Below are 20,073 nucleotides of genomic sequence, written 5' to 3' on the forward strand. Positions count from 1 at the left end.
AGCTTCTGCTGTGGAGTTATGTTCCTCACAAGGCAGGCTTAGCCACCTGTTCCCAAGAAGCCAATTAAAAAGACAAATTAAACGCAAAAAGTGGGGATTTATTCAATGTGGCCACATCGGGAAGAGGGATAAATAAAAGAGGTCTGGTCACCCCAATCTGTCTTCCAGGTCAGGATATGAGACGCAGGTCTAAGTAGACAAGATCTCTGTAACCCAGCAGTCTGCCCAGGGTGTGGTCCCACCCCACCCCCCATTGGCTCAGCTGCAGTGTCTCCTGTAAGGTGCTGATATTTGTAAATCCTCCTCCAGGAGAGGGGTCCCCTCCTCCAGGAGAGGGGTCCCCCTAACTGTCCCTTGGGCTTTAGCCCTTTTTTCTCACAACATGAGACCCTAGGGGAATTTCAGCTTCTTGGGGGTTCCTTGTTTCAATAGCCTGACAGACAAATGTCTTCACTCCTGCCAGGAGGGTTACAGTCACGATTTTCCCTGCCATGATTGTCCCATTTCAACAGCCCCTGGTTGCCGCTGACAAATATTTAGTTGCTTATTTCATTGCAAGCTCAACTAGTGTCATGTGTCTGTCTAGATATATCACGATAGAGCATCAAGTAAGCTCTTAAGAACATAGAGTGGTGGGGAGGGGACACCCCTTTTTCCCCAGCACGTCTCTGATTCTGTTCTGTTCTGCTTTGGAAGAGTAAGGAACGAGGGCAAAGAGGTTTCTCGAAAGAGGAGCTGGAGTCCTGCATGGTTAACCAGGTAGGTGCAGACCTGAAGAGGTGGCTCAGTAAAGGTGTTTCATTCCAAGCCCGACAGCCCAAGTTCAGTCCTGTAACTCCACCACCCCCACCCCATACCCTGCAACCACACCCCACACCCACCCCACACCCATCCCTCACCCCCACACCCCACACCCACCCCACACCCATCCCTCACCCCACACCCACCCTACACCCATCCCTCACCCCACATCCCACACCCACCCCACACCCATCCCCCACCCCACACCCACCCTACACCCATCCCTCACCCCACATCCCACACCCACCCCACACCATCACCCACCCCACACCATCACCCACCCCACATCCCACACGATGTAATTAGCTCATAGGTGTGTCTGGGCCTACTTCTTCACCCATCTGAGGACTTGCCCTGGTCACTAGTTGAATCACTCCCGTCCATCTGAATGAGGAGTCCCCATGCTTTGCACCCAGAGTTCATTTCCTAGTATGAGGCTGAGTAGCACTCTTCCTAATTGGTCATTAATTATCCAGAACAACTTCCTGAATTTGACAGTCTACAGAAACCATGAATGTCTGCTCAAGTATACCGATTTCTTTTAACCATTTATTATAAAATAAAACTCAGGGGTAAATATTAAGAATAAAAACGCGAGGTAACCGCAAGTGACCACGCACCACACACCACTAAGTGCCCCACAACCCCTTGGCCCTGCCTCTTCCTCTTCCAAGGGCCTTTCTTTCCCTTTTCCCGGGGCCGCCAGGCAACTCCATGATCCATTCCGGCCGGCTGAACATGGACCCCGCGTCTCGAACCCATGCTCTACTCCTTTGGACATCGGACCACAACACGGACAAAATTCCCATAACATTCAAATCTAGAACAACCCAAACCATCAGCACAAATGTCTACAATAGTGTTCACTCCACTGGTATTTATAGTAATTTCAACCAGAAAAGGATGGACATCACCTATTCTGTACAAGCATGCAGAAAAATCAATTAAATGTCCGGCTTCCAAATTCAGAAAGCATGCTACAGATGGGGTTCATCCTCACTTCATGTCCGAGGACAGCCTGGTCTACTAATGTTTTTATACCTCATTCCTCACTTTTAGTAGCTACATCCAAGTGTACCTAATGATGTGTCTGTTGCCATTTTGTTGTGTTGTTTTATAGTGTCCATGAACCCCGGGTTGACCTGAAGCCTGTAGTCTCAAACGTGCAGAGATCCCCCTGCATCTGCCTTTTTAGTACTGTGGCATTACAACCCTGTGTCACCAACCTAGCTCGATCATCTGTTACCTTTACAATCAGGAGACATACAGGAAATAGTGATGAGAGTATTCTGGGATGTGTGGAAGGAGATCGTAGTTGGTCTCAGGAAGAATGCTCCAGGGAGCGCCAGCCTCCCAGAGCTCAGGGCTAAGGCATCTAAAGTGGTGGAGGCAATTCTCCACAAGGGAGCCAGAATCCTGTTAGGAGTCTCTTGCTGGATAGAGGGTAAAGAACACAAACTCTGGGGTTGGAGTGATGGCTCAGAGATTAAGAGCACTCACATGGAATCCAGGTTCAATTCCCAACACCTACATGGCAGCTCACAACCATCTGTGACTACAGTCCCAGGGGACTCAATGCCTTCTTCTGACCTCTTTGACACCAAGTATTCATGTGGTGCACAGACACACAGACAAAATACCCAACACATTAAATAAATAAATATGTTTTTAAAGGAAAATGAATAGGGACCACCTCCTCGTCTGCTTGGAGCTGGGAAGGGGCTAAAACTTACACACCAGATTCTTGAGCCTCTGGAACCCAAGGGGGCAACTGCCTGCCGTGAGGAGAGAGAAGATGGGGTCCTCCTCTCACTATTTGCCCTGGCCAACCTCTTCAGACACCTTGGCCATTTCTGATGACCATGCATTTCCAGTGAGAGCCACAGCTCAGTTCCTGTCGCAGGTGGAAGTCAGGGCAGCCTGGAGCATGCGCAGACTGGAGTTGCAGAGAAACTAGAACCAGTCCCTCTGCTGGCAGCACTCAGCCACTGGCTACCGCCAAGTAGAAAAAAGTCACCTGGGGCAGACTGTGGAAAGCCAGAAGCCCGGTGATGTGGAAGGTCTCTGTTTTAAAATTATAACTTTTAAGTCTGCTGAAGAAGAGTGCGAGTTAGACAGAGCGCCTGCAGGCTGCTAACATCTAGATGACATTCCTGCCCCCACAAGCCCCACACGCACCCCGGGAAGGACCATAGTTCTAATGGACACCTACCTTTGTTTGGGTCTACTGAGTAGTATACGGTCCCCAGTGCTCACAGTGGTGACTGGTGCCTGCATTTTTTCATTCTAGAGTCCTGGATGTCCCGACTACAGCATCCTCTCCTTCATGGGTGCTTTCCACGGGAGAACTATGGGTAAGGAGGGACCAGTACGGTTCCAGACTTCATGCTTCCTGTCACCACAGATGCTAATGAGCAGAGACAAAAGCTCGATCTTTAAGCTTCCTTGTATCTAGGAAGCCATCAGTCTGAAAAGACAGAGGGTTTAAAGTGTGTGTGGTGTGCGTGCGCGCGTGCGTGCGTGCGTGAGAGAGAGAGAGAGAGAGAGAGAGAGGGAGGGAGAGAGAGCACATGCTCATGCACGAGCGCTGATGCCTTCCCCCTGCTATCTCCAGCACGTTTTGCAGGGAGTAAGAACAAAGGCATCAGTCATTCTGAAGTTCGGTATTGTCCTCTGACCAGGGGTCAGCCTCCTCTTTGAGATGTTTGTGTGTCTCTCCATATCACCTCCTGAACTTTTTCCTCATTATTATCTCTCCCTGTGCAGCAGCGTTCATAATTTCTCAAGCCTGCAGAGTCTCCCAAGCCTTCCTAAGCACCACCTAGGCCGAAGGTTAACTCAGAACAAATGGCTAGCAGTGTACACAATGGGCTGTTGCAGTGTGAGCATGTAGGCAGCTGAAACGGCTCAGTGGGCAAACTTGTTGGCATGAATTTGATCCCCAGAACCTACCTGGTGGATGGGACCCCACTAGCTGTCACCCTGCTCTCACATGCACATGCTGGCACACTCACCCACCCCAATAAATAAATAAACAGTTTTTTTAATTTTGAGAAAAGTAGGGCTGAAAAGATAATAGCTCAGTGGTTAAGAGCACTTGTTGCTCTTGCAGAGGACCTGGGTTCAGTTCCCAGCCACCACATGGCAGCTCACAACCATCTGTGACTCCAGGTCCAGGGGGTCTGATAACCTCCTCCAGCACACAGTCCACATACAAAACACTAATGCAAAACACTCATACATGTAAAATAAAATATTTTAATGTAGTTTTGAAAAAAACACTGTATACCTGTAGATTCATTTCTACAATATAAAATGCAAATATACTTTTTTTGCGGGGGGGGGGGGGGATTTTCAAGACGGGGTTTCTCTGTTGTAGCTTTGCACCTTTCCTGGAACTCACTCTGTAGCCCAGGCTGGCCTCGAACTCACAGAGATCCACCTGCCTCTGCCTCCCGAGTGCTGGGATTAAAGGCGTGCCCCACCACCACCCAGCACACAAATATACTATTATAATCTATAACCTAATATAAAGGGCTAGAAAGATAGCCCAGAGGTTGTGAGTGCTTGCTACTCTTGAGAGGACCTAAGTTTTGATTCCCAGCATCCATGCCAGGTGGCTCCCAACCGTATGTGAGTTCAGCTCTAGGAGGTATTGTGCCCTTTCCTGGCATTTCACTCACATGACCTACATTCACACAAACATATGCATACATTAATAAAATACCAGCAATAACACAGAATATAAAAAATGTCCCATCCATCCCTCCTGTAACCAATCAATTCCATTCGGTTTCCTGCAGAGAGGGGATGATTGTACCCATTTGCAAATATGGATTATGGGTCAGCAAAGGGAGGAACTCCCAAGGCCATTTAATGACAGAGCAAGGACTTTGAACTCTTGTCTCTCCTCGTCAGCAATTGGGTTTAATCTGAGACAAATCATGAAGCAAATGCACACACACCCCCATCCAAGATTCTCATACATGAGGCTGAACAGCTCATCATGCCCTCTTTAAAGACAGACACCATGCTACTGCCCCAAGCCAACTGTCTGTTCTTCTGTTTTGCTGAACTCAGGATGCTTAGCAACCACACACTCCAAAGCAATTCACAAGATTGACATCCCTTCCTTTGACTGGCCCATTGCTCCCTTCCCACGGCTGAAGTACCCCCTGGAGGAGTTTGTGAAGGACAACCAGCAAGAGGAGGCCCGCTGCCTAGAAGAGGTAACCTGGTCCCCACAGCCTCCTTCCGTCTCTGTTTCTCTCTGCATCCTGAGTCTGAGCCCAGAAGAGGACAAATGCAGGACGTGGTAGTGCTCCTCAGGGAGGAAGTAAGGACACGGAGACCTCATGCGTCAAGTGTTCTGTACCGGAAGAGACTAGAGGCATTGTTTTGGTACCTAGCATTTATCCATACTTCTGGTACCAATTTCTCCACCATTTCTTTGGGGACAAATTTAAGTGACTTAATATGGATGTCTGGTAGGAAAAGGGCTCCATGGGTCCAGTCCCCTGGTTGGCATTCTTTCCCTGAGTTCTAGAGCTCCTGTTAGTTTCACTGGAGGTCACACTAGAAAAAAATGAGGACTTGCGGTCCTTTGCCTGCACGTCTACATTTCCCCAGAAACAGCCGCCTTTGATCTGCCCCAGGTAGGAAATGGAAAAGTATAGGAAGAGGTCTCCTGCTGGAGCAACAGAGACTGCATTCTCTGCATTGCAGAGATGCTCAAATAACTCTGCTGACTTCCTCTTGAGCATGTCACCATTTCCAGCAGTATTTATTAAACACCTACCAGGTGCCGAGTGGAGTGCTGAGTGGTTGGTATTGGCAGTAAATGAAAGAGACGAGACCATAGGTCAGGCTTGTAACCTAGACAACTACACATTTCTTAGTTACCAGGCTTTAAAAGTAAGAAAAGGGCTGGGGGTGGAGCGAGGTGAAGAGTGTTCTCCTGGCATTCACAAAGGCCTGGGCACCAAATAATATCAGGTGTGGTGCTGCATGCCCATAATCCCAGCATTTAGGAGGTGATCAGGAGGATCAGAAATTCAAGATCAGTATCAGCTACATAGTGAATTCAAGGCCATCCTGGAATAGATGAGACCCTGTCTTAATGAATAAGGAGAAACAGATGAAATTTATTTTAGTAGCATCATTTATTTGTTCCTTGAGATACAGTCTCAGATTCTAGCCAAGCTGTCCTGGAGCTTACTGTTTAGCACAGGCTGGCTTCAGACTTAGAGAAATCGTACTGCCTCAGCCTCGCCAGTGCTGGTGTTCCAGGAATGAGACACAGCATTTTACTGAACCTGATATATCAAAATATGGTCTCAACATATAATTAGTATTTTTAAAAGTATCAGTGAGACTGTTTTTCATATTAAGCCCCTAGAACACTATGTGTGTTCTGCATAAAAACTGTTTAAGTCGTGGGTTTTGTTTTGTTTTGTTTTTTAAATTTTGAATACTTATTAAGCAAATAGTAAACTATCATAGTGCTATTTGTCCACCATTTATAATACCTGCTTCAGAACAAGAGTTCAAAAATAGAACCACTTGGGGACAGTTGGGGACCTTTCTTATGTATAATCATTGTTGATTTTTTTTTTTTTTACATCCAGTGTAGCAGTGTGAGAGTTATAGATCATGCAATGTAGCCGGTCCAGCATTTAGTTCAATCCATTTTATGACTCAGTACACTCTCACCCCAACCAGGGGTGTCTTAGCCCCCTGGGTCGTCTTCTCAAGTCTCTCTAAATGTTCTGCCCACACAGTCCCCAACTCTACAACACACAGCCACATGCTGCAGTCTGCCTTCGCTACAGATGGGCTTTGCAGCAGTTCTGAAGTGAGGCCCTGTCTACCTTAGTCTGCCCACAAGCCGCGCACACAGGCAGAAAGAGCAATAGCAGCACAGCAGAGGCAGCAACAGTGACATGCTTAGATCGTGGCCATGCCCACCTTTTCGGTAGGTTATTCTAATATGCCCACTTACAGAGCCTGGCGTGGTGGCACATGCCTGGAATACCAGAATTTGGAGGGAGAGGTAGGAGAGTCTAGAGTACATGTCCATGCTTGACTACATAACAAAAACAAAAACAAACAAAAATTTAAGACAGGGTTTCACTGTGTCACCCTGGCTCGTCTAGAAGTCACTTTGCAAACCAGGCAGTCCTTGAACTCACAGAGTTTCACCTGCCACTGCCTCCTGAGTGCTGGGATTAATGGTGGGTGCCACCAGGCCAGGCACTACATAACAAATGTGAGGCCAGTCTGGGCAATATGTGTGCCCACTTACAGATCAAGAAAGGGAGGGTTCAGAAGGTTGAATTACTTGTCCCATAGGTGCTAGCCCCAATAACAGCAGAGCACGGACCTGTACAGAGTGGGGCTCCTAACAGCTCCCACACTTGTCCTGGGAAATGCCACAGACACACTTTCAGTATGATTTCAAGGGGTTCACAGAGCATCTCCCCCCCCCCCCCCGCGCCCATCTTTGGAATCTACTGTTCCTTCCGGGGGTCTGTGAGCAGTTCCCTTCTCCCCTTCTGGGTTTAGGTAGAAGATCTGATTGTGAAATATCGGAAAAAGAAGAGAACAGTGGCTGGAATCATCGTCGAGCCCATCCAGTCTGAGGGCGGAGACAACCACGCATCAGATGACTTCTTCCGGAAGCTGAGAGACATCGCTCGGAAGGTTAGAGTGCATGGAATGAGGCTGGACAGGACCACAAGGGTTTCTGAGTTCGGTTCCCAGAGCAAAAAGTTGGCTCCTCTTCTGCCTTGGGTCCATGAAAACTTGTATGTGTGCAGAAACTGACTGTCCTTATTGAGGACAGAGAACTTGGGATTGGTTCTAGGGGTATAGCTCAATGGAACAGATTTACCTAGCTTGTGTTCCTGTGTTCCATTTGAGGTGGGGGCAGGCTTGAGCTGGGAGGCATGGGTGATTCTTATTTAAAGGAAGTTTGCTGAGTCAGCTCCTGGGGCTGGAGTTTAGTTCAGTGGGAAAGCACTTGGGTAGTATGCACAAGTTGCTGGATTCAGTCCTCAACACAGAAGAAAAATAAAAGTTTTACAAGACATGATGGCTCAAGCCTTCAATCCTAGCACTTAGGAGGCTGAGGCAGGAGGATTATCACAAGTTCAGTGCCCTGGCCAGCGGGGTCTTCAACGGGGACCTAAAGGGAGGGCCGGTGAATAAGAGGGACAAGAGACACAAAGAATGAGAGCAAGACAGGACGTCTGATCAAGCTCCAAAATTTTATTTTACTCTCAAGGCTTATGTAGGTAGGCAAGGGGGCGTTGAGAGCAGGAAGGGACTTAATTATGGGGTTTGCAAGCAGGAAGGGACTTAGTAATGGGGGTTGCAAGCAGGAAGGGACTTAATTATGGGCTGTTCGGCCAGCAGGAAATGTTGCTCTGAAGGTTATCTATCTACCCTTGTCTAACTGCCTAATTGCTTAACTGCAGCTCATTCACCTGATGTCTGAGGAGAGGTTCTGGTATCTGTGGGAAGAGGTTCTGGTGCTATGGAGACTTAAGCAAGGCCTAGATCTAAGAGGAGAGGAGAGAAACCCAAATATGGCAGCATGTGTGTCAAGGGTCGCTTAGGCTTATGGCTCCCGTCAGTTCAGGACTATCTTGGGTTATAAAGAGTTCAAGACCAGACTATGTTATAGAGTAAGAACCTGACTTTAAAAAAAAAAAAAAAAAAAGCCTCCAAACTACTAGGGGTTGTTTGTTTGTTTGTTTGTTTTTTGGGGGGGTGTTTTTGTTTGTTTTTTCTTTTCATTTTTTTATTTTATTTTATGTGTATGGGCGTTTTGTCTGCATGTATATCTGTGCAGCATGTGCACACACTGCCTGCAGAGTCCAGAAGAGTGCATCAGATCCCCTGGAACTGGAGTTACAGACAGTTGTAAGCTGACATGTGGGTGCTGGAAATCAAACTAGGGTCCTGTGGAAGAGCAGCCAATGCTATCAACCATGGAGCTATCACTCCAGCCCCAAACTACTGTTTTCCTCTGGTGTCTTAGTTAGGGTTTCTATTGCTTCGACAAAACACCATGACCAAGAGCAAGTTGGGGAGGAAAGTTGGGTTGATTTGGCTTAAGCTTCCATATCACTGTTCATCACTGAAGGAAGTCAGAGCAGGAACTCACACAGGCCAGGAACCTGAAGACAGGAGTTGATGTAGAAGCCATGGAGGGCTGCTGCTTACTGGCTTGCTCAGCCTGCTTTCTTACAGAACCCAGAACCACCTGCCCAAGGATGGCACCACCCACAATGGGCTTGGCCCTCCCCTATCAATCACCAATTAAGAAATGCCCTATAGTCAGATCTTAAGTCTTTTTTTTTTTTTTTTTTTTTTTGTTTTGTTTTGTTTTGTTTTGTTTTTCGAGACAGGGTTTCTCTGTGTAGCTTTGCACCTTTCCTGGAACTCTCTCTGTAGACCAGGCTGGCCTCGAACTCTCAAAGATCCACCTGCCTCTGCCTCCCAAGTGCTGGGATTAAAGGCGTGAGCCACCACCGCCCGGCCTATAGTCAGATCTTATGGAGACATTTTCTCAATTAAGTCTCCCTCCTTTGAGATAACTCTAGTTTGTGTGTCAAGATGACATAAGACCAGCCAGCGCAGCAGGACTTGTTCAGTGAGGAGATCCTTGAAACGACCGCAGCCTCCTGCTTTCTCTTTCTGGAACCTGCCTTGTTCTCCAGTCCACTCTGGCCAGTCAGCAGGTGTAGAAGGAGCAGCGTCAACACCACCTCTTTGGTCTAATGGAGTGGCCATTGCATGCATTAGCTCTTTGTCACTGCAACCAAATTACTTGATTTAAACAGAGTACGCCCCAGAGGAAAGACTGACTTTGCTCCAGTTCAGAGGGTTCAGGCCATGGTCATCTAGCCCCACATGCGTGGGCAGATCACTATGGCAGCAGAAACATGTGACAGAGGAGAACTGTTGACATTAGAGCTGACAGGAAACATAGAATGAGACAAGAAATGACCAAGAGATACTCTAACCCCCCCCCAAAGACCCAGTGACCTATTTCCTCCAGCTAGACCCCCACTTCTAAAGTTCCCACAGCATCCCAGTTGCACCCTGTCAGGAGAGCAAATGCTCACCATAGGAGCCTGTGGGGGGAAGTTTATATGCACATGGTAACAGGTATATGTACTACAGACACATCAAACCAGCCAGTTCATAGATAAGACACATGGGACATGAGCCAGTTTACACACATATGGAGTTAGTGAATCTGGGTAATGCAGAGACATTGGCCGCTGATGTGGAGGGATTGACTTCTCAGCTTCAAGCTTGCACACATTGCCTTCTGATGCAGTCAAGCCCAGGACAGCAGCCACATGCCGCAGAGCTCTGAGACGGTGTGGGGAGTGTTCGCTGGACTGGTTTTGTTCCATCTGGGTAGTTCTAGGGTATGTTCAGATGCAGCTCTGATCCAAACTGTTCTGTTTTGATCTGCATAACTGGGAATGGGGCTTGGCCTCTCAGTTTAGAGTACAAGGCTGAGGCACACACCTGGACTCCAGCTTGGGTGGGGTCCCTGGAGGCTTACACATGTTTGTTTCTTCCTGCCCTGTTCTTGGAGCAGCATGGCTGTGCCTTCTTGGTGGATGAAGTTCAGACTGGAGGAGGCTGTACGGGCAAGTTCTGGGCCCACGAGCACTGGGGCTTGGACGACCCAGCCGATGTCATGTCCTTCAGCAAGAAGATGATGACCGGGGGCTTCTTCCACAAGGAGGAGTTCCGGCCAAGTGCTGTGAGTATCCTGGCTTTCTCTGCTTGTTCAGAGCACATGGTTGTTCCCTTCTATACCTAAGGAACCAAGGGGCCTCCTGCAGAGGTTTCCTTCAGTGGCGCGTGCAATAATAACGTCAGTAGCTGCTGCTGTGGAATGGGCACTTTGTGCCTGTCCATTTCTGGTGGTCCCTTAATTCACACAACAATCTAACCAAGGAGTCTTGCATTCTCTTTGCAAGGCTTTACTAATGGCAGGCCAGGTATAGAAGTCAAGCAAGCCTCTGCGTAGCTACTTTTCTCATTGCTGTGACCCAGTGCCTGACAGGAACGTCTTAAAGAAGAGTTTGGGCTTACAGTTTGAAGGGATGTAATCCATCATGACGGAGGAATGGTGACAAGAACAGGAGATGACCGGTCACACTGCATCTGTCAGGAGACAGAGAGAGGGAAAGTGGCCTGGACAATAAAACCTTACGGTGGGTCCCCAGTGCCCACTTCCTCCAGCAAGGATCCGTTCCTTAAAGGTCCTACAGGCTTCCAAAACACCAGCAGCTGCTGGGCACTAAATTTTCAAACACGTGAGCCTATAGGGGACATTTTTACATTTAACCCACAGCACCCTCCGAGATCTGAGCCTGTTAGTGACAGGAGTCTCACAGAGCCCATCTGTTAGCCATGCACATATACTACAGATTTTCATGTGTACATATGACACACACACACACACACACACACACACACACACATAGCCTTCAAGGGTCCAAAATCCTAGCATTATTCCTATGTATAGTTTCTACCCTCAAGATTGCTTCATCATCCAAAATGTCTACTGGAATTCTGGCTTTCATACTTCAGTTCTAATCTGTGGTAAGGAAAAAGAAGAGAAGAAAAAATGGCCTCCTTTTATCTTTAACAGCCTTCACAGAAATCCCATGTTGTTCTCTCTGTCTCTGTGTCTCTCTGTCTCTGTGTCTCTCTGTCTCTGTCTCTCTGTCTCTCTCTCTCTGTCTCTGTCTCTCTCACACACAGATTTATTATTTAACTGTTGTGTCTGTGCGTGCTAATGCCAGCAGAGGTCAGCAGAGAGCTTCAGAACCCTGGAGCTGGAGTTACAGGTGCTTGCGAGCCACTCAGTGGCTAAGTAGGGAACTCTGGTCCTCTGCAGGAGCAAGACCGCTCTTCACTGCTGAGCCAGCTCTTCAGCAGTTCTTTGATTTCTAACATGTGACTTAAACCTGGGCACATGGACAGTCCACACTGTAAGAGAGGCTGGGAAGTGTTTCAGTTGGCAACATTGCCACTGTAAGGATTCATGGATGGGAAAAAGTAGATCATGTTTGAGAGTCAGCAGACCACCATGCAATCCCAAAGCCACCACCGATGAACCAAATTTGCTAGGATCTTCTAACCTTTCTGTACCTCGACTTCCTGTTGTATAAAATGAATAATGTATAAAGTGGTAGGGCAGTTGTGCACCACACAGCAAGGTTTCAGCCAACAGTGGGGTGCACATATCACAGTGCTCCCTCGAGATTGAATTGTCTGTGACATTATGATGACATTTTAGTTTGTCTAAGAATATTTGCACAATGATGAAATCACTTAACATTGCATCTCTTAGAGCATCTCCTTTGTTAAGTGGTGCAACCACTGCAGTTAAGGAACAATCCCCTTGATTTTTCTGGGCCTGAGAGACTTCCCAGGTGACAACCGGGTCTCTCAATAGTACTGGATAACTTCAGTGAGATGATCAATGTTTCCCTCCCAGCCCTGAGATGTTTGGTGGTCTGGCGTCTCTCTTCCTTGGGAGATGAAAAGGTTTAGGTTCTGGGGAGATGGAGTGAACTGATTGCAAGCAGGAGAACATGAGCTTGAGCCTAACACTGTGTGAAAGGCCAGGCATGGCAGTGCATGCTTGTTATCATAGTGTCGCTGGGGAGGCAAAAGCAGGAAGCTTCCTGGGGCTTGCTGGCTAGTCAGCCCGCAAATCAATAAGCTTCGGCTTTAGGGAAAGACCCTGTCTCAAAAAACCAAGAAAAAATAAAAATAGAAAAATAAAATAAGGTGGACAGCTCCTGAGGAACAGCATTATTCCTCAGCTAGGCTGACCCCAGGGGGGTGACAGCTGACCTGGTCTGAGCCCCCTCACACCAAACCCCGCCCTCTTTTGTGTCTGTGTGTGGATGGGCACATGTGTGTTCATGTGAGTACCCATGCACATTTGTGCACATGTGTGTGGAGGTACATACAGTTTTTTGCAGGAGGGGCAAAGGGAGGGTTAGACACTTCAAGTGGAATCATTCATTGAATTCCTCAAATGGCCAACAGCCACCCCTCAGCTAAAGGCTGCCAACTGGGTTTCTCTCCTGGGCGTTGTCCACGGAGAGACCTGCACAGAGTAAAGGGGTGGAATCAAAGCCTCGGGGCAGGGGACCCTTTGAAGTGTTCTGCTGTGAGAGCCCTTCTGATCAACCCCCTGTCCCACTCTAGCCTTACCGCATCTTCAACACCTGGCTGGGAGACCCATCCAAGAACTTGCTGCTGGCTGAGGTCATCAATATCATCAAGCGGGAGGACCTGCTCAACAACGTGGCCCATGCCGGGAAGACCCTGCTCACGGGGCTGCTGGACCTCCAGGTACCTGTCTCAGCCCAGGCACTGCTCACTGGCCAGCAGTCCTCAGCTAGCCATGCCGCTCTCAGTTCCCAGGTTACCCCGTTCTCCATCCCAACCTCATTCCTAGTCCCCTCGTTATCTCTTGACATCAAACTCAAACATCCCACTGAGAAGATCCCTCCTATAATGCTCTTGTAGCCATAGTTCCCTCCTCTGTTCTGTCCAGTGGGCTTTGTTCCAAGACACATGTGTAATTGTTTTATTTTTTATTCTATTGAAACTAGGTATCATGTAGCCCAGGCTGGCCTTGAATGTGATATGTATCAAGGATGACTTCGAATTTCCCATCTTCTTGCCTCTACCTCCAAGTCCTGGATTACAGATTTGTGTTACCATGCCTGACTCACAGGTGTAATTTTAAATATCTTAGAAGCCAGATGAAAAGCAAATTGGAATAGGTAAAGTTACTTTTAATGATATGTTTTACTTAACCTATCCAATGTCCAAAATACTATTATTTCAACAAACCATCAATATAGAAAATAAGTAATGGCCAGGCAGTGGTGGTGCACTCCTTTAATCCCAGCACTTGGGAGGCAGAGGCAAGCAGATCTCAGTGAGTTGGAGTCCAGCCTGGTCTACAGAGTGGGTACCAAGACAGCCAGGGCTACACAGAGAAACCATGTCTCAAAAAAACGAACGAACAAAAGAAAGAAGAGAGAGAGAGAGAAAATGAGTGATGTGCCAGGCCTGTATGACACTCCAATGATTTCAGTACTAAAGAGACAGAGAGGAAGGAAGGTCATTTCAAGTTGGAGATCAGCCTGATCCACATAGCAAGTTCTGGGCCAGCAAGGGCTGTAGACCGAGCCTTTCTCACAAACAACAGGGCTAGGGAGACGGTTCAGATTCCCAGCACTCACATAAAAGCTGTGTGGGCATGGCAGCACCAGTGGGTACCCAGGTTTGATCCCAGTTTGTCTTCCTGCTGCAGGCCCGGTACCCCCAGTTCATCAGCAGAGTGAGAGGACGAGGCACCTTTTGTTCCTTTGACACGCCAGATGAATCCATAAGGAATAAACTCATTCTAATCGCCAGAAACAAAGGTAAGGGGGATGGGAGTGGACACTGAACTTGGTCATCTCATGTCGCGAACTCTACTGGTGTGGGTGCCAGCTTGGCTAGGTATGGGGTCGGGGAAGCGGGAGTGCATGGGATAAACAGACTCAATGCCCTTTCTCCAACGAAGAAAAGTTGGCGGTGGGATTCATTCTCTTTCTTCTCATCTGACTTTCTTTCTTTTTCCTGTATTTTGAGGCAGCATGTCCTGCAGCCCAGGTTCACTTCAAACTTGCTATGTAGCTAATTGAGGATGACTTTAAACACCTGATCCTGCTGCCTCCGCTCCCCCAGGCTGGGATTACAGGGGGATTACAGGCGTATACTATCACACCTAGCTTAGTCAGTGCAGAGGCTCAAACCCAGGGCCTCATATAGGCCATCCAATCCCTACCACTGAGCTATGCCCCTGCCAGAGATTTCTTTATCCACTCATGTGCTGCAGACATCCACTGAGAAGCCAAGCTGTGCTAAAGGTGGAAACAGGCACAGCAAAGGAGGAATCCTTCCTCCAGGAAGCCATGGTTGGTCTGGAAAGCAGATCGTAAATACAGCACTTGGCAGTCACTGCCTCAGGCCTGGGAACAAGGAAAGAAAGTGGGGGTCTGGGGGAGGGAAGAGGCCCTGAGTGTCAGGGAAGGCCTCCTAGAGGAGTTGGGGCTTATCTGAGGGCTTGAGGGATGAGCAAGGACTGGCTGGGTCAGGAAAGAAAGGGTGTCCTGGGCAAAGGGAGGGTGTGCATGATTGTCTGAGGCAGGATGGTACTAGGAGAGGTGGAGAAATAGAAGACTGAGCCGGGGACAGACAGACAGACAGGAGCGATGCTGGAGAACGGATGCCAGACCTCCTCACACTGGCCTGAGGGAAAATGCAGTGCTTTGCAGTTTTCTAAAGAGCTGAGGGAAACCATTGGGGAGGGATTGGTTTGTTATTTTTGGGTTTTGTTGTTGTTTTGGTTTGGCTTTTGTTTTTCTAGACAGGGTTTCTTTTCGTAGCCTTGGCTGTCCTGAAACGGGCTATATAGACCAGGCTGGCCTCGAACTCACTGCCTCTACCTCCCAAGTGCTGGGATTAAAGGTGTAAATTGTCACTGCCTGGTGAAACCATTGAGAGTCTTAAGTGGGAGGATATTGTAGGGAGCTCTGAGCACCCACTCTGGGTCATGCACACAATCAGACCTTTCTCTTGTATCTTCTTTTGTTTCTATTTTTATTTGTTTTCTACTTTAGTGGGGGGGGGGGACAGAACCGAGGGCCTGTGTACACTAAGCAAGCCCTCCCACTGAGCTACACCCCCAAGTCTTTCTTGTGCCTTCTTATGGAGTCTGAAGAAGCCCCAAAGGACTGGGGCTTGTTGCTGTTGTTTATTTTCTCTTTTTATTTATTTGTTGTAGTACTAGAGAGTAACCTAGAACTTTACACATGCTATAATAGACAAGTATTGTACCACTTGACTAGCTACCCCTACAGGCTGCCCACCACCCCTATTTTTCCTTTAAAAACATTTTTTTTGTTGTTGTTGCTGGGCTGTGGTGGTGCACACCTTTAATCCCAGCACTCGGGAGGCAGAGACAGCAGATCTCTGTGAGTTTGAGGCCAGCTTGGTCTACAAAGCGAATTCCAGGACAGGCACCAAAACTACACAGAGAAACCCTGTCTTGAACTACCACCACCACCACCCCAAAAAAAGTTAGGAGGGCTGGGCCTGGTAGCACATGCCTTTAACATCAGGCAGGCAGATCTCTGTGAATTCAAGGCCAGCCTGGTCTACATAGCAAGTTCTAGGCCTGCCAGGGCTACACAGTGAGACCTTGTTTCAAAAAAAAAAAAAGAAAGAAAGAAAGAAAGAAAGAAAGAAAGAAAGAAAGAAAGAAAGAAAGAGAGAGAGAGAGAGAGAGAGAGAGAGAGAGAAAGAAAGAAAGAAAGAAAGAAAGAAAGAAAGAAAGAAAGAAAGAAAGAAAGAAAGAAAGAAAGAAGGAAAGAAAGAAAGAAAACAAAAATCAAAATTAGGAGAGAAGGATAGAAGAGGGTGGGCGAGGGAAGAGAGGGAGAAAGGAAGAATGAATAGCAGAAGGAAGGTCGGGGGGCCTGAATGAGAGAGCAGTGTAGGGCGATGTCAGGGGCCGCTTACGTGCCAGTCTCCCAAATGCGGCCTAGGAACTCCCACTCCTAACTGATCCTGCTCTTCTTCCAGGTGTGGTACTGGGGGGCTGCGGTGACAAATCTATCCGTTTCCGTCCCACGCTGGTCTTCAGGGATCACCATGCTCACCTATTCCTCAATATTTTCAGTGACATCTTAGCAGACTTCAAGTAAAGAAGCCATTCCCGTGACATTCAGAGAAAGCCTGGTCTCAACGGTGTCAACTTGATTAGTTTGCCTAATTCATATTTTCACTTAAAAGTTTATCAGAGGTGAATGTGTAAACTGAAGGGTCATTTGTGGGGCAGGCTCCTTGTTCAGTGGGTAGTGGAGGGGCAGAGCGGGAGGAGCTGGGTTTGAGTTTCCTCCCTTTAGAACTCACGGTGCCAATTGATTAAAGCGCTTAAGATCTGTGTAAGCCTTGGACACTGTCTTAGGAAAGGCCACCAGGCCATATTTCTGCCAACGCTGGACCAACCAGTTTCTTAGAAGCCACTCAAGGCCATTACACCTGCACTGAGGCGGACGGGCAGGATCCTTGGGTCTCTGTCCATCTCAAGTACCCTGTCTTGGGATCAGAGATACCGGTGTTCTCTTGGCCTTCACAAATGAACGTTCCTTGCTTCTCACCAAATCCCTAGCTCCATGCCCCACTCGTGACTTAGTGAGGGTCTGGATGGCTCTCAGGAAGATGGCAAGGTAGGGGATAAGAAGTGTGTTTGGGGGAGAGGAAGGGCTTCTGGTATCCTAAACACCAAGATCCACGCAGCCCTGTGCCCGGTGATGTCCATGGCCTGCGATTGTCTTTGACTGGCCTGGGGTCCTAGAGGATCTCTGAGTGGCATCAGTGGTGGTTCTTAGGCAACATTCTCCATCCTGTATCAGTCTGGACCCAAGGGAAGGACACCACATCATGAGCACCCAGGGGCCACAGGGGAGCTGCCTCTGGAGCCTAAGCTGAGGAGCACAGGCAGCAGAGTCCCTTCATCTCATCTCCAGGGCCTCTGGCCTGTGACCCCTCATCCTGGGAACTTCGTACTTCCGGCTTTCGCTCACCCACCTTCCCCCCTCTCCTGAGCAGGGCTGTTCCATGCAGGGGGCCACTGCCAGACTTCTTATTAAAGGCAATGTGTTCATTATAAAGGCGTAAGAATACCACACGTGGAAAGCAGCTTGCTGGTTCATGATGGTGTGCTTGGACTTGCCCCCACCCCACCAGAGTCTAGGCCTTTTCTGAGTGTGGCTTACCCTCAGCCAGCAGCCAGTGCTTATGCAGGCTCCAGCACCCCAGCTGGAGGCATCATGTTCTTAGAACTGACTTGACCTGAGAGGCTCCTGAGCAGGGCCCTCATCCTTCAGAGAGGCCGTGTTTAATGGGGTAGACTGCAGCAGGCTGCTTTGTCTTCTTCCAAGATCTACTTTGCATCCTGGTGCCCCCGTTGACTGTCTGGAAAGATAGGTATACCAGGGTTCCCAGGTCAGCCCTTTGCTCCTGAGTCATCCAAAAATCCAGCTTCCACTCTTCCTTAGGCATGGTCATCAATTTACTTGCCTTGAACATGAAAGGCACTGACATGCTTAATAAAAAGAGCAGATCCCTGAATCCCATTCACCTCCCAGCCCTGCGGTCTGAGACTCAGCCACCTCTTTTCATAGCCATGTGTAAGATCATTTCTACAACCATTTAAGTGACGCGGTCTGCCTCCCTGTAAGGTTTCATTCACCAGTATGTTTATTTCCACATCAATAATTTATTCACTCACCCACCTTTCATGAAATATTAGTGCTGTTCCAGTCCCTGTGCTAAGCACCAGGAACACAAACACAAAATGAGATAAAGTCCCTGCTCCCAGGGGCTCCCAGGGGCTCCCACTCCCTCGGGAAGCACGGACCCTTAATGTCGAAGTCGGAGTAGCAAGTGCTCTAGCAAGGGTTTCTAGATGTTGGTAAGTCAAGGACCCTTTAAGGGGAAAGCGGTGTTTGAGCAGAATTCTCCAGAATGAGGAGAAATTAGTTAAGCACAGACAAAGCAAGGAAGAGCAAAGAAAGGAAAAGGAAAGTATGTGCAGAGGGGCATTTGTTCACAGCCTCAGCCCCTGCCCAGGAACCAGACCCCGCCCAGAATATCCCAAGGGTCAAGGTTTGATTTAACAAACAAGTGCAGGCCAAACCCCAGTTCATCGATTGGTTTAGGCAGCTTCCTCCTGAGAACCATAGCAACACATGCAGATTCAGTCGGGTCCTTGGTGGTCCAAGGGTTCTAAGCCAGGACCCAAGCAGGAATTGCTCTTCAGTGGAGGGAGCGGCTGCTGCTTCACTTTCTTACCACAGGGTGTGTTGACAGAAGAATGAAATTGTTTCTAGAAAGTCATCTCCAGATGTATCGTTCACCCCTTGCCTGGGAACTGTTCTTCTCATTTTAAGCAAACAAAATTTAAGCCATTTACCCACAAGTTCTGGACTCAGGCACAAAGTTCCTGAGAGCCATCTTTGGAGGTTAGCTCGAAGAATTCCAAGGAAAAGGATTTTCCTCAAAACTCAAGATGGTAGAAACTTAGAAAAGGTTGGTGAAAACCCAGGAAGCCTGGTGGGCAGGCTTCTGCCTAGGGCAGAACCCACAAAGAGGCGCTTCTGTGCAGGTCTGGATGTATACCCATCATGCATTAGTATAGTCAAGTTTAGCAAACGTCTCTAGCCAGTGCTGTCAATTTTGCAGAAAACAAGGCCCAGTACTAGCAAGTCTTAGCACATCCTCCCTTTTTATTATAATTTTTTTATAATTTTTACTGATGCTCAGTAACCATGCAAAATTGTGCACATTAATGTACTAGTTACTAGATCTGTACCTATCTATCTATTCACATATATATATCAGCTCACTGTAGAAAACCACAGCTAGCGAGCATCGCAGACTCACGAAGACCAAGTGATCTTGTTTACAGTAATTGTTCGACAGTGCCAATAAGTGATGAGGAAACTCACATGTCATGGTGTAACTGGTGACCATGTGCACAATTCCATGAATTAAACCTGTTTCCTGTGTTAATCGGTATTCTTGAATTAAAAGAAAATGTTTATAATGGAAACATCAGAGTGAATGTCGGCTTTTTCCGGGGGTTGCATTAATTCTCAGATGTGCCCGTTTGCTCCATATGGGGCATTGGCAGATTAAGAAACAATTCCATCCAAGTCCAGCCTGGTGAACCAGTCAACCTCCCGGTCACTTACTGGTTACCGATTACTCGTAGAAGCATGGGGACTCACACAGCCCGTAGGTGACAGCTCAGAAAAGCTGTGTCATCGAAGCGCCCCTGAAGAGTCCCTCTCCCTGAGGTTTATGGAATCTCGGGAGGGGGCTGTGAGTCCTGTGGGTTTCTGTGTTCCCTCCTTTCCTCCTCTGACCCACTATCTGACAAGGAACTTAAGGGAAACGGTTCTATTTCAGTTTGAAGTTTAAGAAACTATACAGTCCATCAGGTTTTAGACGGCGTGGTCACAAGAGCTCGAGGCAGCAGCTGGTCACGTTGCTTCCTCGGAAGCAAAGAGCAGACAGAAGTGGAACTAGGCCAACTAGGAGCAAAGCTCAGGCTACCCCAAAACCCACTTCCTCCTAAAGGTTCCACCA

General features: G+C 48.0%; 1 protein-coding gene across 1 annotated transcript in view; it reads left to right on the top strand.

Annotated features, from left to right (window-relative positions):
* Positions 1-19,534, top strand: part of Abat (4-aminobutyrate aminotransferase) — a 106,192-nt gene extending 86,658 nt beyond the window's left edge. The window contains exons 9-16 of the mRNA XM_028872865.2: positions 697-759; positions 3,092-3,155; positions 4,882-5,030; positions 7,366-7,503; positions 10,424-10,591; positions 13,063-13,209; positions 14,183-14,294; positions 16,501-19,534. Coding sequence (XP_028728698.1) covers positions 697-759; positions 3,092-3,155; positions 4,882-5,030; positions 7,366-7,503; positions 10,424-10,591; positions 13,063-13,209; positions 14,183-14,294; positions 16,501-16,622 — 963 coding nt within the window. The 3' untranslated portion in view covers positions 16,623-19,534. The remainder of the gene's footprint in view (positions 1-696; positions 760-3,091; positions 3,156-4,881; positions 5,031-7,365; positions 7,504-10,423; positions 10,592-13,062; positions 13,210-14,182; positions 14,295-16,500) is intronic.
* The last annotated feature ends 539 nt before the right edge of the window (positions 19,535-20,073 follow it).

This window comes from Peromyscus leucopus, chromosome 8b (assembly GCF_004664715.2).
Source record: "Peromyscus leucopus breed LL Stock chromosome 8b, UCI_PerLeu_2.1, whole genome shotgun sequence".
In the NCBI taxonomy this organism is placed as follows: Eukaryota; Metazoa; Chordata; class Mammalia; order Rodentia; family Cricetidae; genus Peromyscus; species Peromyscus leucopus.